This window comes from Papilio polytes, unplaced genomic scaffold (assembly GCF_000836215.1).
Source record: "Papilio polytes unplaced genomic scaffold, Ppol_1.0 DF824303.1, whole genome shotgun sequence".
Taxonomy (NCBI): domain Eukaryota; kingdom Metazoa; phylum Arthropoda; class Insecta; order Lepidoptera; family Papilionidae; genus Papilio; species Papilio polytes.
In genome coordinates this window covers 26,854-42,847 of record NW_013524901.1, presented here as the reverse complement: position 1 = coordinate 42,847, position 15,994 = coordinate 26,854, and the positions used below count along the sequence as shown (strand labels likewise).

The window sequence follows — 15,994 nt, the reverse complement described above, 5'->3', positions numbered from 1 at the left end:
ACAAAGCACATTCAAGCAAAAAAAAGAGACATTTCAAACATCAGATAAAGTTGTCTATGGAGCAACTTGATTCAGCCCAATGTGCGCCGCGCCGCGCTGTCACCGCACGCGCGGCCTCCTACTACTGCTCGGGGATTCTGCAATGAGTTAGTTTTAGTCAAAGCGGCTTCATGAAAACGCTATTCCACATTAAAACTCAATAGCAAGTACTCAATAGCCCCGAGCCGGCCGACGAACATTCAGCGGAGCGAGTGAATCCCGCACGCAGCGATGCGGAAATTTCATCAAAAGATGCGAAGTCATCGAGCTAGTAAATTTTGTTTAATAAATCGTAAGAGCGCGGTCCGGGGTGGCGCGAGGTAGCGCGGGGTGAAGCGGGGCGGCGCGGGGTGGCGCGTGGGCCACGTGCTCGAGCGTCTCGAATTAATTCCGGGTCCCTCGCGCGCACATCGCACCGCCGCCCTCTAAACAGATTAATAATCTGCGCTCCGGCCGACAAATCGTCCGGCGAGCGGCCGCCGGGCGACGAGTCCCGCTAATTCGGTTTTATGACATGCGGCATTGTTGTCGAGGAGCGGCCGGTGCGCCCGGTCGGTGCGCCCGGCGGCCCCCGGTGTCGCCGCACGTGCGCTCTAACATTATTGAACTTTTCATTACTCGGTCCCGTTCCCGCGACCCTTCCTACCTGTCCTCGGCGCTGTAAACTTTGAACTTACACGAGCATCTCTCGGTCAATAGGTATATCCATATATTTTACATCATACTAATTTTTGGCCGCAAATCCGTCCGCTAGTGATAAAAAAGAAGAAACAATAGTAAGTCGCCTGTGTGTTCTTCCAGACTATCGTCTACATCTACACCAAATTACATCCAGTCCCGTTTACCGGTTTAGGCAAATTCCTAACAAACATACAGTACAATGTATACATACGAGTATGTACACGTTTTATTGGTTATTTCAATGAATGGCAGACAACCGTTTTATTTAGTTTAATTTTATTAATTGCACATATTTTTCATGTTCACATTGGTAAGTATGTCAGCCAGTAGGCTACTACAAATCAACGATTCACCGATATTAGGATAGCGTTAGGATAGCGCACATGCAGCGCCACCGCCGCCGTAACAATATTACAAGTCTACAATATGTGTAATGCATCATTTGGACCTATCGGTACCCCAATGAACCTGCAACAGCACGGAGATAATTTTATTTGCGTATTATTGCACCGGGTTATATTCCGAGCGGCACAGCCGGCAATAAAGCGAGGCCACGTGCCCTCGCTCGTCCGCGCCCTTACTTTCCGCACCACATTATTTGATTTTTAATTGCGCCCAGTGGAGTGGTGAGGTCCACGCCGCCCGCGCCCTGCCCTGCCTGCCCTGCCAAGACAGCGCGCCACTTGCCGCCGCACCGTCCCGCTTTAGGGCCTGCCGAAACACGGAGGGTCGGAGGATGAAAGATATCTCGCGTGTAATTTGGACTTTTATTAGTTTTTCCGCGATGACTGGCCCTCGACACTCGACAACGCGTACTCGCTTCAAAAGTAAGTGAGGGTCGCGGACAATATGGAGATAATCGGTGACCCTTTATTGTGTGTTGGACCCTCGCTAACTGCCGACAGTCGATAGACGTGCAGAGTGCAACACCGCTGCTGCTGGCTGCTAGCTGCTGCATGCTGGCTGCTGACCATTTACTTTGTGCTTCACAACATGATGTAATGTCGCACTACTACGCGAATATAAATAATTGCCAAAAAAAAAAACGAATCTTGTCACTTTATCATTACTCCGCATTTGGTGACAAGAAACATTCACAATAACCATATTTTAGACAGTGTTTTTGTCATCATTACGGTTGTTGGTTGTTGGTTGTTATGATGGAACGGAACGTGTTTTTCTCAATATTTTATTAACCACTCGATTACCGGAGCTTCGTAAATAGTACAGATGGATTGATGTTAGTTGTGTGATAAACTTTGACATGTGGCAATATAACTCGTAGAACGTGTCATAAGTTACATTACATTCAAACATATTTTTTTCGATTTCCGATCATCCGTCTTTGAGACTGACTTGATGTTAATTTTTGGAACGTAAATGAATTTTACGCGATGTGACCGACGCTTCTCGAGGGAATCTCCGATAGCAAGGAAGAAGGATCGCAATATATTCGAAACTATACGATTTATAAGAATACTTCTGATCAAACATCAATGATTAGCAAGTCGCGATGCAGGCGGCGCACAAACGGCGCACAGGCGGCGGACAATGGTCAAGGGAGGTGGGTGTTTGTGCCACACGGTGCTATTTCGCGTGGGCTATATGCGTATCACGCAGCGTTCGCGGCGCAATACGTCAATATGTCAAACGGGCGGAGCAGAGTGCAGGGCTGCGCCGCACCACCGCACCGTGTGCATATTTGTGACAAACTCTACTGTTGTTATTATTTTTTTATTTAGTTAGTACATGCAAATCACATGCACGTTATACTACTTAATAAGAAGAGATTATTGGATACTACAACTAGCGAGAGGAAAAATAACATTAGTTTCTTCCAATTTTAGTATCATACGAGATAACGTGTGCAGCAACACGCGCGGCAACGAGTGCAACATCACCGATGCTCTGCGTCACTCGCTCTGTAGACTTCGACTAAAAGCGTCACATGCAGCTGGATTTATGGCCCGTCACGTGTTGGCTGAGAGTTAATTATGTTAGTGAGCGCGCCCCCGCCGCCGCCGCCGCCTCCTCCTTGCTGCCAGGAGATCCTTCACGTTTCGTGTCGTACGTCTCTCCTTACCGTTCACATCTACACATATATCCTACTTGTGTACCTACAACTTTATCGACCTATTTAATCTACATGCCCTTTTTATATACATAATGTAATTGGAATTAGACCTTTACCAAGCACTTTTCCACAATCAACTTTAAATTTGTTCGCGCTTTTTCCTACATGTCTACGTTTCACATATTCATGTAGTCACAATACCATTCACACAATAGTCTATTAGATTAAATTTTAAAGAAGTCAACCGGTTAGCATAATTTTGGACTCAACTCGATAGCAGCATGCATCTATTTCGCTGAGCGGTGGCGGCGGGGGGCAGCGGCGGCGGGGGAGGGCGGCGGGCGGCGGGCGGTACGCATTGTGATTCAGCGTCGATGCACTTCCGCCTGCTGATATTTTAATTAACCAAGCATTCGTATCTCGCCTAGCTAATCACGCGTCCTCCGCACTCAACCCGCCGCCCGCCGCCTGCCACCCGCTGCCCGCCGCCCGCCGCCCGCCGCCCGCCGCCCGCTGTCCGCCACTGCATGATCTACAGTGCCAATTCCATCCTAAGAATCTCACAAATCGATCTCTGATTACGTCAGCGTCAGCAAATGACGCCGTTACGAGTTTTGTACGATGTCGCTATGATAGTGGTCCAAAAGATAGTTGATGTGTAGCATTTCTAAAAAAATATTCTCGTAGTCGGCAGCTAAGGAAAAAATATTGGTAGCGAAAAAGGACGACTACGAGCCACAGCTACACAAAAGGGAAGCAACAGCGACTCGACCGAGCCAGTCAGCGCCGCTGTGCCGGCCCTACGGCAGGCTGCGGCGCGCCGGGGGTTGGGCAATGAGGGGTGGAGGAGTCAGGTGCCGGGAGCGTGGGCAGATAACTCCTCCTGCCACGCACCTGGGGGCGCCGCGCCGCCGCCTCTCTCAATTTACGCAGTTAGCGTTCGCTGCCTCAATTTTTCACAGTTATCGAACAATTTACCACAACGACGCTAAATAAGAGATCGTTCAATTTTCCATATTTGCCTCTATTCGTTGCGTTTTATTAATACTGCCAGCTTCAGATCGTTCGTTGAGGAAAAAATGACCGATGTAGGCAATATGCACATGATGTGGTCACTTTTTTAATTGAATAATTGGTTGATTTTTTAACGCTTTATTAGGTTTTGCTCGCGAGTCCATCCGCGTGGAATTAAAACAAAACAAAAATGAGTAGCCTATGTGTTCTTCCATTCTATCGTGTACACCTGTGCTAAATTTCATCGAAATCCGTTCAACAGCTTAAGCTGCAAACTCTAACAAACATCCATCCATCCATCTATATCATAAACTTTCGCATTTATGATGTTAGTATGATGGGAAGTAAGATTATTATAAAAACATGTCTATAAATGTTGTTTTAAATGTCACATGATTTAGTAGTGGTTAATCATTAAAAAGTGTCTTTATTTTTAATTCCCTCGCCAATTTCTAAAACGCAACGCTATTGGTAGAAGCAACTTATAGGTTTTAATCATTTTTTGACTTTTGATAACTCTAAGAACCATTTAAATTCCTTTGTTCTTGTTCGACTACGTCACAACACTTTGGCATACTCCGGCCACATTTTACTCGCACGAAAATGATTGTGACTTTATTTTATTTTTTAAAGACCAGTGGTTGTTTTTTATTTTCAAGACAATTTTTTTTCTTATAACAAGTAGATTTAGACCTTTAAAAAAGAAAAAAAATTATATGCATATTCCCTATTGTTGTCTACTGAAAAGCAGAACTAAAAATTCCCTCAATAGCAATGAGTAACTGCCCACACTAATTTTTTTAAAGTATTTCAAGGTGACAATAGAGTAGTTAAGCATCTTTTTGATATTAGTAAAATATTCAAGTGACCGCTGTCCTGCCAATAGACTACAGAGTACTTTGTAACATACTGAAAGAAATAGAGACCAATCTTCGCCCTCAAAATGGGTAACACGAAGACAAGCGCCATCTGTACTTCATAGTTTACAACTTTCTTTCTTCTGTTTTTTTTTTAAATAATGAAATGGGGCAAACGAGCGGTATTTAAAATAATAACATAGTTATATACATATCTAAATATCCATATACCATTAAATATATGCAATAGACATAGACATCTGCTAATAGTTGAAGGTTGCAGATGCGTTGCCCGAAGACATCCGGCAGATGAGAGGATGTACTGATACTCCTTCCCCCACCAAATCCGCTTTGCCTTCCCAACCTTACCTTATTAGAAAAGTCGACCGCGTTGTTACTATTGATGTTAGATACCATGAAAAGCATTGGCGGAGTGCCCCGCACCCTGCATCCCTCGCCGCCCCGCACCCCGCACCCCGCACCCCACACCCCACACCCCGCTCCCCGCTCCCCGCTCCCCGCTCCCCGCTCCATTGTATGCTAATCACATCTCCGCCTGTCACCAGTCACCACAACTGGCGCGTACTTTATATTCCACACAATATACGTGTAATTAAAATGCATTATGCATTTTAATAAAATTGCACGAAAAAAACTGTCGATTGTTACAAAATGGTAGCAGCAGAAAGAACAACAGCTGACACCGTGGTCAGAGGGCAGAGGGCAAGGGACTCTGGATCGCAAAACTTTTCTATGCTCGAGATCTACATTCATTGAAATTCATGATTGGGTCGAAAGTAAACAAATCTCCTGAAAAATATAAAAACTGCCGAGGCCCGCTAAGCAGGCACTGCCGCGCCGCGCCGCGCCGCTACAAACATTTATCACGTGTCTACTAGTCTGTAATGTCTACTAGTTTATTTTATTAGCATCTATCATATCTATATCGTGCCATCAATATAAACATTGGACATTAATAGAAAAAAAAAGAATATGGTGACATTTCCTATTAAAATTTTCTATCTAAAAATGACAGATATTGTACGGTCGCGAAAATACGCGTTGTTCCACTCACCTGAAAAATGCCCTGTTCCTTGCATCAAGACAAACGCCGCCACTTACATGTAACCAATTAGTTATCAACGAGTTGCGCAAATAATAATAAAAACAATTAGCCGTCTACCGCTGATGAACACGTTTTTCGTACAGACACATTTAATAGCTGCGCTCTATTAGTTATTGTTCGCTGTGGCTTTTAAGTGGGGTTGTAAGGGAACTCCGCTTCCGCATCCGTAAGAAATATTAACTCTGCATCCGCTTCCGCTTCCGTTATTTCTTATGCGGAGTTATAACGGAGGTTAATTTACGTGTTCAACGCGAGTGGGGCGATTAGGTATCTTGATGCTGCCAACATCAATAAAGAAAAATTGCCATAGTCAGGTAATTGGTATTTTGACATTCGAAATTGATTATTTGACACATGTAAACAATAAAAAAGTCGGTTATTGAATGTGGTATTCCGTTGTACACATCATTCCCGGGGGTCATGTATATAACTTAAAAGCAAATATTTCGTCAACTTATCTTTTATCCCTGATAAATCCTATGTAACCGACTTCGACGACCGACGTCGAAAAGTGATATAGCTGGTTAAGGCGTGTATAATAGTAAATTATTTATACTTATTAAGGATAATTCCAATTTAATTTAGCGATGTTCTGATGAAGACAATCCCTTAGTGATGCGTTTCTTCAACAAACGAAAGCTAATTTAATGTCATTGTACATTTTTGATAAGGCCAGTCGGTGATTGTCATATCGCAAATCATTATTTATTCATGCGGCACGCGCCGCGCAACAAGCCCCCCGAGCCCAGAGTCCAGCTCGGGCCGCGGACACCGGATGCGGCGGCCGGAAGCTGTCAGCGCTGCGCCGAGCCTCCGCGCTCCCCGCGCCCCCGCTACATGTTGCCATCACTTCCTGCAAATGTCGCCTGACTGTCTCCGCGGCAAAACAAAGCGGCCAGTCAATACAATTACGTAAACCGTTGAAAATATTTATAACATAAACATAGATATCAAACTTTACTTTTGGTACCTATTGAGGGTTTGAGGCGACCACTGGACATGTAATGGTGGCCGTCAGCGCCGCCTACCGCACCAGCTACGCATTATTCTAAAATGTAGAAGGTCAAAAGATTTGGCTGTCAGCATAGACCCAAGTGCAAAGGACACTTGCCTTATTACATGTACTCGTATGTCCTCAATACACGGGCTAGCACACAAGTAAGCAGGAGGGCAGCCGCTCGCGTCTCATCGCCGCACGATTTTTTTTAATATGTAAAAGTTATGTTTACGTTGTAACATATACATAAAATGAAGGAATGTTAACGATCGACTTTACTCGTACATCATACACATACCTAATTCAAAAGAGAGCAACAAATAACTGTTACCGGCGCGAACGAACACTCTTCTCGAAAATGTTAAGTATGCATAATAACGAAATACATGTAATAGTTAATGAAATTAGCACTCATTAAATTTGTTTAATGGCCGCAGCTCGAGACGAGATTAATTGATAAAGCCCATTGTAGTGAGCTCGAGCACCTCACAACTCACAACGTTAATAATTAGTTGAGATCTTTACTAGTGTGTGTAACACACTCGTCTAAGACACTCGTACATCAGCAAGAATGAATTGAGCTAATCTTTGATCAAGCCACGAGTACATAGTATGCAGTATGCAGTATGTATATGTAAGTATACTTAGTATGTTGCGATTGGTGGTGTGAGGAGGGTGCGATTGCCGGTTGGTTGCTAGTTGACGCTTACATTCAGTAGATACTTGCACAAAATATGTGTCTGATAGTTAACAGATTTCACACAATTTGTGACCTAGCTGTACGTGAGTTGATTAGGAACAAGGAAATGATGACCACAATGCCCGCTACAGACTCACATTCCTAACAGAAACTATAGATTCGAACTCTTCAGTAAATAATGTCGTGAGTAGGCAAACCTAAGAAATGTTGTCCACAGAAATAAGGGAAGTCTGAACTGGACAATTGCACTGACGGTTCAGGTAGAAATTAGCGTATGTAGTTTTATCGCTAACGCTAAATCCTAGGATTAAGTTTACGTTTCCGTTAACTTACACAAAACGTTCTTAGCTCCTGCGAAAATCATTATTTCTTATCAGAAGGTCACTAGTAACAACATAAATATGCTCGATTCGACAACAATTACTCTGCTCATTTACTCGGAAAACATGTTTTCTTGTTTTTTTTTTTACTTACCAATCCTATAATAGTATTACGCTATAGAGGCTACAGCAGCGACATGAAGCACCGCGAGCGCCGCCAGCGTCCCTGCCACTTAATACCTCTAACGATATCTATATCTATATGTCAATCTATACTATTATAATAAAGCGTAAACACACACTTCTTTGTTGCCTAAGATGTCAGCAATTACGCCATATTTTTGAATAATTCTCTTTTAAATAAAAAGCCCTACACTTACGTCACGCTTTAGGCTATATATTTTCACGCAATTCAACTTAGGAAGTAAATATTTTGGATAAAAACCCTAATGTGGGAAAGAGACCATAAGTTGCTGCCAACATCAAGGAAGCAAGGTTGTCATGTCATTTTGACATTTGTAATTGATAATTTGACAAAAGTAAACAATAAAATAAAATTTTCATAATTTCATGCGGATGAGGTCGCACGGGAACAGCTAGTTTTTTTTTAATAAAGTAACAGCGCGCACACGCTCCCGCCCGTCCTCGACCTCGGGCTACGTTACCCTTTCTCCTCACTTATTATTTTATTTAAAACTAGCTTCCGACCGGGACTCCGTGAGTGGGGTGTGCTCGTATTCACGGAAAATCACCTTTACCCATAGAATAACACATGAATTGAGTATGTGCTTTGATTGTAATAATCATTTCTTTTTTCTACTTGCCTTGTGGCAGCAAACACAAGAACGACGGCACCCAGAAGCAAAAGCCGTGTGGTGACGTGCGGGCGACGTACGGGTGACGTGCGAGCGACGCTCGGGAGACGTGCGGGCGACGCGCAGGCGACGAGGATCACCGGTCGTCGCTAATTAGAAGGGCTCGTCGTCCGGCGACCACCCACGAGGAGGCATTAGATTCCGCACCGTTCAAAGTTTTTTACACCCTAATTAAGCTAATTTATCGATACAATGAGATAAATTATCGTCGGCGGCTCGCAACAGGCCGCTTTATGAGGGGTATTAAACTGCCGGCTGGAAGACCGCTACTGCGCTACACGGGACCCGAGCTTGATGCCCTAATAAATATCCAGCAGATCCCATCAGATAAGGCACCGGAGGAGCGCGGGGCGCGGGCGAGGGCCCTGCGACATCCCCGCTCGCCCCCGGACGCCCTTTATCAGCCGACATAGGTTTTGAGATGGAAAGAATTCCTCGAAGTGCGGTTAACGGGCTAATACATTTACATTCGCCGCTCGACTTGCTAGCGATTAAAGTTTTATTGATCGCACGTCGTACCCTTTTGGAGATAAAAGTCGACCGCTCGACACCGTCTTACAATTAATACGCGGTTACAGCAGCCCGGCGCATACCACACGTGTTGCCGTCGCGTCGCTGCTGCACACACACATCACATGACACGCGCCACATTCAAATTTCTAATAAAAACACAAAAACAATTCATGACTTTTCATCAAGTCTACAGAGTACGGAATGCAGATGTTCGGCTTGAACGGTGCATCTTACCTTCGTCCGAGCCTCGAAACCTGTGCGCCAAAACTCCACCGCACCGGAGATATCGCTCACGCGCAAAATCGCCATTTAAAACTTGGTAGTATCCTTTACGTACACCACGTACGAACTCTCGTGCGATAGCGAAATTTTGATCCACTAGCGACATCGCGCGACGATCATTGACACCATGCAGGGTGTGTGAATATGCTACTTGTAACGTTCGCCAGATGGCACTTACGACCACCTTTCAAATTATTTCAAAACATTTTTAAACTATGTTGCTCTGCTATAATGATTTGGGTTAAGTCTAATAATTGATATTAAGCCTGAAATTAAACCCATTCTCGTCTAACAAATTGATTGTAATTTGGTCAGATGGACACCTGGATCAGACATTGTTGAGTCTTTTACATATTTCTTTTCTTTCTATACTATTATTATAAAGCGTAAACACACAGCTCTTTGTTGACTAAGATGTTTTTAATAAAAAGCCCTACACTTACGTCATGCATTAGGCTATATATTTTCACGCCGTTAAACTTAGGGGATAAACATTTTGGATAAAGACCCTAACATGGGAAAGAGGTCATAAGTTGCTGCCAACATCAAAGAAGCAAGATTGCCAAGGTTTGTCATGTCATGTTATTTTGACATTTGCTATTGATAATTTGACAAATGTAAACAATAAAATATTTTTTTTATAATTTTATGAGGATGAAGCCGCACAGGAACAGCTAGTACTGAATAAAAATAAAAAAGGAGATTTAATCTCATTGTTAAGCGTAACCCAAAGTTACCAGGCCCAATGAGCTTAAATGAAACTAAAATATGAAATAACAATAAATGTAGCCTGTGTTATACACTGATAATGTTGCTTTTTAATGGTTAATAACAGAATTCTTAAAAACAAGTATGTTTTTTAGTTATTTCAATACATAAAATCCAAATCTTTCTTATTTACATTAGTAAAGACAATTTGACTACTTTGACCACTTCCCAAATATCCTCAAATATGTTTTAAAAATTCTCTCTTCTTGCATATCATTGTTTCTTATTTTGACATTGTATAATAATGTTTAACATTAGTATATTAAAAGATGATATTTTTTATGAATTAATTTATTCAAAAATATATGAAGTTGTCACACTAGTGTATCACATACTAAAGTCTTGTTAATATCATGAACCTGTTGTTCCATATTAAAACAATCAGGCCTACTTTTAATTTCGGCAATAAGACCTTGAACAACGAGGGGCATGGAGAATCTGTCAAAATGTGAACCACAGCAAACATACACTGGCTGGTCGAGGGCTGTGGCCAGCTGGCGTGCCAGCGGCGCCGCGCCAGCTTCTGCGCCAGCCAGCGAGCTGCATGCCGCGAGTCGCCCGCTGCGTGCGGGCACACCCAACGCCACCTCGCCCAGCTCTGCCGGCACACCTCCGATCCATACTAATACGGAGTCTTTCATTTTTAATACGGAAATGTGACACAAGAGTTCTCCACTCCATATCTCAAAATCATGGATTCGCCAAGAACTTTTCCTGTACTTAATCCGCCGTTTCGATGTTACAACATCCGGTGATTGCCTTTCTTTCATTGCGTAGATTTATCTCAATCGTTAGAATTATCTTAAGAATGTATGACATTTACTAATTACTGGAAAAAAAACATATCAGTAATTTGAAGCACCAGAATGATTGTAATCGGAAGTAGTCATCCAAATGTCATCTTGACATTTGACAGCGTCATACAAAGAGTATAGGAGTATAGTTCTGCAAGGGTATTGTGGCACCATTTTGCATTAACAGGAGGGCGCCTCTGAGCACTTAGGGTTATGGTATGTTTTCATATTAAAGGAAAATTCTTCCGTTTAGAAAAGGAAAACGCAAATTGTAAAGGAACTACTTGTACCTTACAATGTAACTAGAAAATCAGTGTTTATTTAGAGAATAATGGAAATCTTAATGATTGTTGTTTACAATCAACTCTCAGTTCAAATTATATGGCACGCCCCGTGGTTTGAACGAAATGTTGCGGTGTAAAATCATCAGACAGGCAGTTTCTTCTTACATTTCTGAGTACACAAAGTAATTTCCTTTTTACGTAAAACAGTTGATAAAAACCAAAATCCTTGTGTATTTTATGTCTTGAAGGAAATACATATTATACATGCATCCCCTTGGGTATACGAAATTTGTTGAGTTAACAAATGATATAGTGCCACAAGGCTCTTGGGGCACCTTTTTGACATTGACAGGATGGCGCCTCTGAGCATTTAGGGTTAACAGCAAGGTAATATGTCTGCATTAAAAGGAAATTCCTTTAGAAAATGAAAACGCAAATTGTAAATGAAGTACTTGTGTGTAAAAAAAAAACTCTCTTGCACTACTTTTAAACACTTTCATCACTTTATTTCACGGATAAACATTAAAAAGCTACACAAAATGCGTAAAGTACTGACGCGAAGTGAACTGACTAGCTATGTCAATATTACCTTGACATTAAATGTCACTTCTGATTTTATAAGATTTGCCAGCTGCCAAAAGGATCTTGTAGGACAAGATTACATTTTCGTTATAACAGACACAAGGTGATTCATATTTTTAAACCCCCTACTTCTTCTCCGCGACTAAAATATCTCATAATAATAACATAATGTGGAATAACATTAAAAAAAAACACACACACACACACCGAGTGCTGAAAGTAATGACGCGAAGTGAACTGACAAGCTATATCAGAAATACCCTGACATTCCATTATCATTATTATTTTTCAAAGATTACCGGGTGCCAAAAGAATCATGTAGGACAATACATCCATAGGTTAGTTTGACAATTCATTTCAAATTTAGTAGGGATGTTTGTGTAAAGTCAGTCATGAATCTTATCAATTTTCGATTTTTATTCTTATAGAAGTTGGAATCTATAGATTTATAGTTATAACTCATGAAATAAAAAATAAAAAAACACTGTTTTCTCAAATTAATAATGATCATGACAAATAATGAGAGTAAATAAATGTTTATTACTACTACAGCCGTACGTAATCGAATTGGATTTCGCTATTATTTCTGTCATCGCTAAATTCTTTACACTATAATCAATACTAGAATTGTCCTTTAAATTAGTTAATAAGAAAGTAATAAAAAATTATTAATTATATATTATATATATATATATTATTCAACTAAAAAGTTGAGTTCGATAATTATTTAAACCGAATATCGATAGTTCAAAATTGTTCGCTATGCGTGTTTGTTTCGACACTGAGATACCTGTCTATTAAGTATGGCATTTGCCTTCATACAAATTGAATTCGATATTTCATATGCATCATTTATCAAACTAATCTATGTTATTAATTGATCGACAACAAAAGACAACCTATTAATTGATTGTTAAGATCCATAAAATCGATTCAGGGTTCAGTTTATTTACAAAATATGCTAAAATCGGTTGTCCATCCCTATGACGACGATTTTTGTCTTTTCCAACGATCCAATAAGAAACAAACATTTGTTCCATCTTCTCCGCTATTGATAGTTTTCTGTCGTGGCCGCCTATGATTGGCCCATTTAACTTTAATTCGACCCAATCATAAATTAACGAATAAGATCGTTTTGTTGATGCTTCTAAACTAAACTTGATTCAATTTACAGTTTCACAGTAGTCGGTTTTTTGCTCTCAAACATAGTATTGGTAATAATTCGTCGGCATAAGCCGGCAATATTAGTTTTATTTTAGTATAGGTTTTTTAATTTGGATATCATCACAACCATGAAATATATTTTACTGCTGTCTTTGGGAGTCCTCCTCCTTTCGGGTAAGTTTCATTATCATCCACGCTAACGATTACGTTGCACGTTTTCCTTTAAAGCACGGATATGAAATATCCTTGTTCATTCATAAAAGTAAGGTAGACATGCTCATTATCTAGAAAGTTCCGAGGTTGTACAGGACACTGCTAACATGGTATATATTTTCCGCATCAAATATGACTGTGTTGCTATTTTGCAGGATGGAGCCTTGCGCAGGAAGGCGACGCTGGTGCAGCGGCGGACCAGCCGACGGCCGACGTCGACCTCGGCGCGTCCCGCGAGGGCTCACGCACAGGTAATTGAATTGAATAATGCAATGGGGCTCAAAGAAAAGTTAATGAGCGTCTTAAATTAAAATTTACGACACAGATAGTAGTGCTGCTGCTGCAGCGCATAGTTCTCTCATGCCAATCATTCAATATTGTGAACCTACTCGAGGCTCTGTATAAACAAAATAATTTCCCCAAATATGTATTTTAAATTCAAGCATCTGCTTTAAACTGTGCTCTAAAATATATCTCCAGTTAGTGAACTAAATGTAAAAAAAATACAAATTACAAGCCAACATTGGGATGTTTATTTACTCCCAGTATGTAGTAAATAGATGAAATTAAGTAAGTGAGGTTCAAGATATGCAAATATTCACATATTGCAAAATTCGTTTTTTCCCACTTCACAAAAATTGTTTCAATTGGAGCCGGAGCTTGTGTCCTATGTAGGGTTAGGCTACGTGGTGGAAATATGTGATGTCTAGACCATAGCCTCCTGCCCGACCCTGTCCACCCCAGCAAATGCTCTTCTCATCACAATTAATCTACATTTCGGAGCATGGCAGTGCACCCCCGAGGCAATGGTTCTTTCAATTTGTGCCCTTATAATAATCTTATTATAATTAAACTGTGTCAAATCTTGTGCCAATTTATAATCCCTTTATCTTTGAGCAATGATAAATAACTTGTAGATATAAATATGATAATAATTTTATATTTCTTTGGTTGTATGTAGAATTGTGTTAAAAGCTCAGCCTTGGGCCGTGTAATAATAAATGGACAGGCAGAGCAGTGAGAGTCTAGTGTTGTGCACATTGTCAGTTCCGTAAGCTGATGTAGAACCATTCCCCAAACATCTTCCTAACTTGATAGATTAGATATGGCCGGATTGTCTCAGCATATCTAAAGAGGTTTAATAGGAATAGTCAATAAAACAAATTGTTTAATGTTATGGATAACAAATATGTTTTTCGATGTTCTGAGAGTGTCGATGGCTCAGGGGTTTGAACAAACTATAATTCCCACAAGCAAAATTATGCGAAAGGTGATGATGTGAATGTAGTGGGCATTAGCGGCGTTTGTAGGCGGCGTCGGGCGCCAGCAGGCGCAGGCGCGCGCGCAGCCAGCCCGAGTCGCGGATGTGGTGCCGGCCCGCCGCCGCGCCGCGCGCGCCCTCGCCCTCGCCCCGCGCACCTTCGCCCACGCACCACCATCCGTACCTAAAAAAAAGATCTCCATGGTTCACTTCTAAGCATTAATCGTTATTCATTATTCGAACTCATTTTAAAAGTGCGAATTAAGAACTGACTCTTGAGTGGTAGTAACCGGATGTGGGTAGAGGTCGCGAGGGCCGCGCGCAAAACGGGCCTGCACGAGCTCCAGCGCGCGCGCCTCCGCCTGCGCCTCGGCCTGCGCCAATGCGCGCGCTCCTAGCTTGTCCGTCACCGGGGCCGCTGCAGAACGTAGCATATATGATACATTACAAGCTGTTCCGTGCGCGTAAAACCCTAGACTTACGACGCTTTAGCATAAATATTTTCACACTTAGGAGTAGAAAAAATTGAAAAAAATTCGTTCATCAAGAAAGCGAGGTTATCATTTATGCATTTGAATTTTGACATTTGAAAAATGTAAACAATGAAAAAAAAAACATGTGTTACAAGGAGAACGTTAGTTATGAGTGTGGAAGGGTAAATCGGTAGAGGTAGACCTAGAAAGAGATGGATGGATTGCGTGAAAGATGACATGATCGAAAAGGGAGTGATGACTGAGATGATTTATGATAGAATTATGTGGAGGGCAAAAACCTGTTGCACCGACCCTCCGGGAGTAGGATAAGGAGGAAGGAGATGATGAGCCGTAAGTGTAGGGCTTATATTTAAAAAAAGTTATTATGTATTCAAAAAGACACTGTGATTGCTGACATCCTACGTAACTAAGTAGTGTGTTTTTTTTGCTTTATTCTATTAGTCTAGATAGTAGTTTAGTAGAATATTTTCAATATGCTATGCTATTGAGTACTGCCGGCGTCGATTTTAAACTGTTCAACTGTGTTGGCATAATGTTTGTTGACATTGTACCTGGATTACACTTGGCCAGAATAATATTTGGACATTAGCGCTCAAAACTTGACTTTCATCTGGCATAATGTGAACACTTTCTGGCGCCAGTGAGTCTATACAATGTAAGCCTGGACGGCGAACTGTCCGAGTGTACTAGCTAAGTGCGATCGCGCTTTATATTACTATGGAACGAATATAAATAATCTCCGTCTTTCGTCTTGCAGATAGTTCTGTAACGACGGTTTAAGTTAGAAGAGCTTAAGTATTATTTAGTTAATAAAGTAGTAAGTAACGTTTTTCATAGTATTTTACATACGTAAACCGAGCGGTCTGATGGCGGAGAGGTTAGAGCGACCCGGCTCGCCGTGCGCCGCGAAGCGTAGCTTGAAGGAGGCACGACTCGTCGTCGGCTGCTCCGCGGCT

The 15,994-nt window shown here is 41.7% G+C and overlaps 1 protein-coding gene across 1 annotated transcript in view; it reads right to left on the bottom strand.

Moving 5' to 3' along the window:
• Window positions 1-13,438: 13,438 nt before the first annotated feature.
• Window positions 13,439-15,994, bottom strand: part of LOC106100441 — a 13,953-nt gene continuing 11,397 nt past the window's right edge. The window contains exons 2-4 of the mRNA XM_013279300.1: window positions 15,888-15,992; window positions 14,818-14,962; window positions 13,439-14,728 (exon numbers count right to left, since the gene is read on the bottom strand). Coding sequence (XP_013134754.1) covers window positions 14,578-14,728; window positions 14,818-14,962; window positions 15,888-15,992 — 401 coding nt within the window. The 3' untranslated portion in view covers window positions 13,439-14,577. The remainder of the gene's footprint in view (window positions 14,729-14,817; window positions 14,963-15,887; window positions 15,993-15,994) is intronic.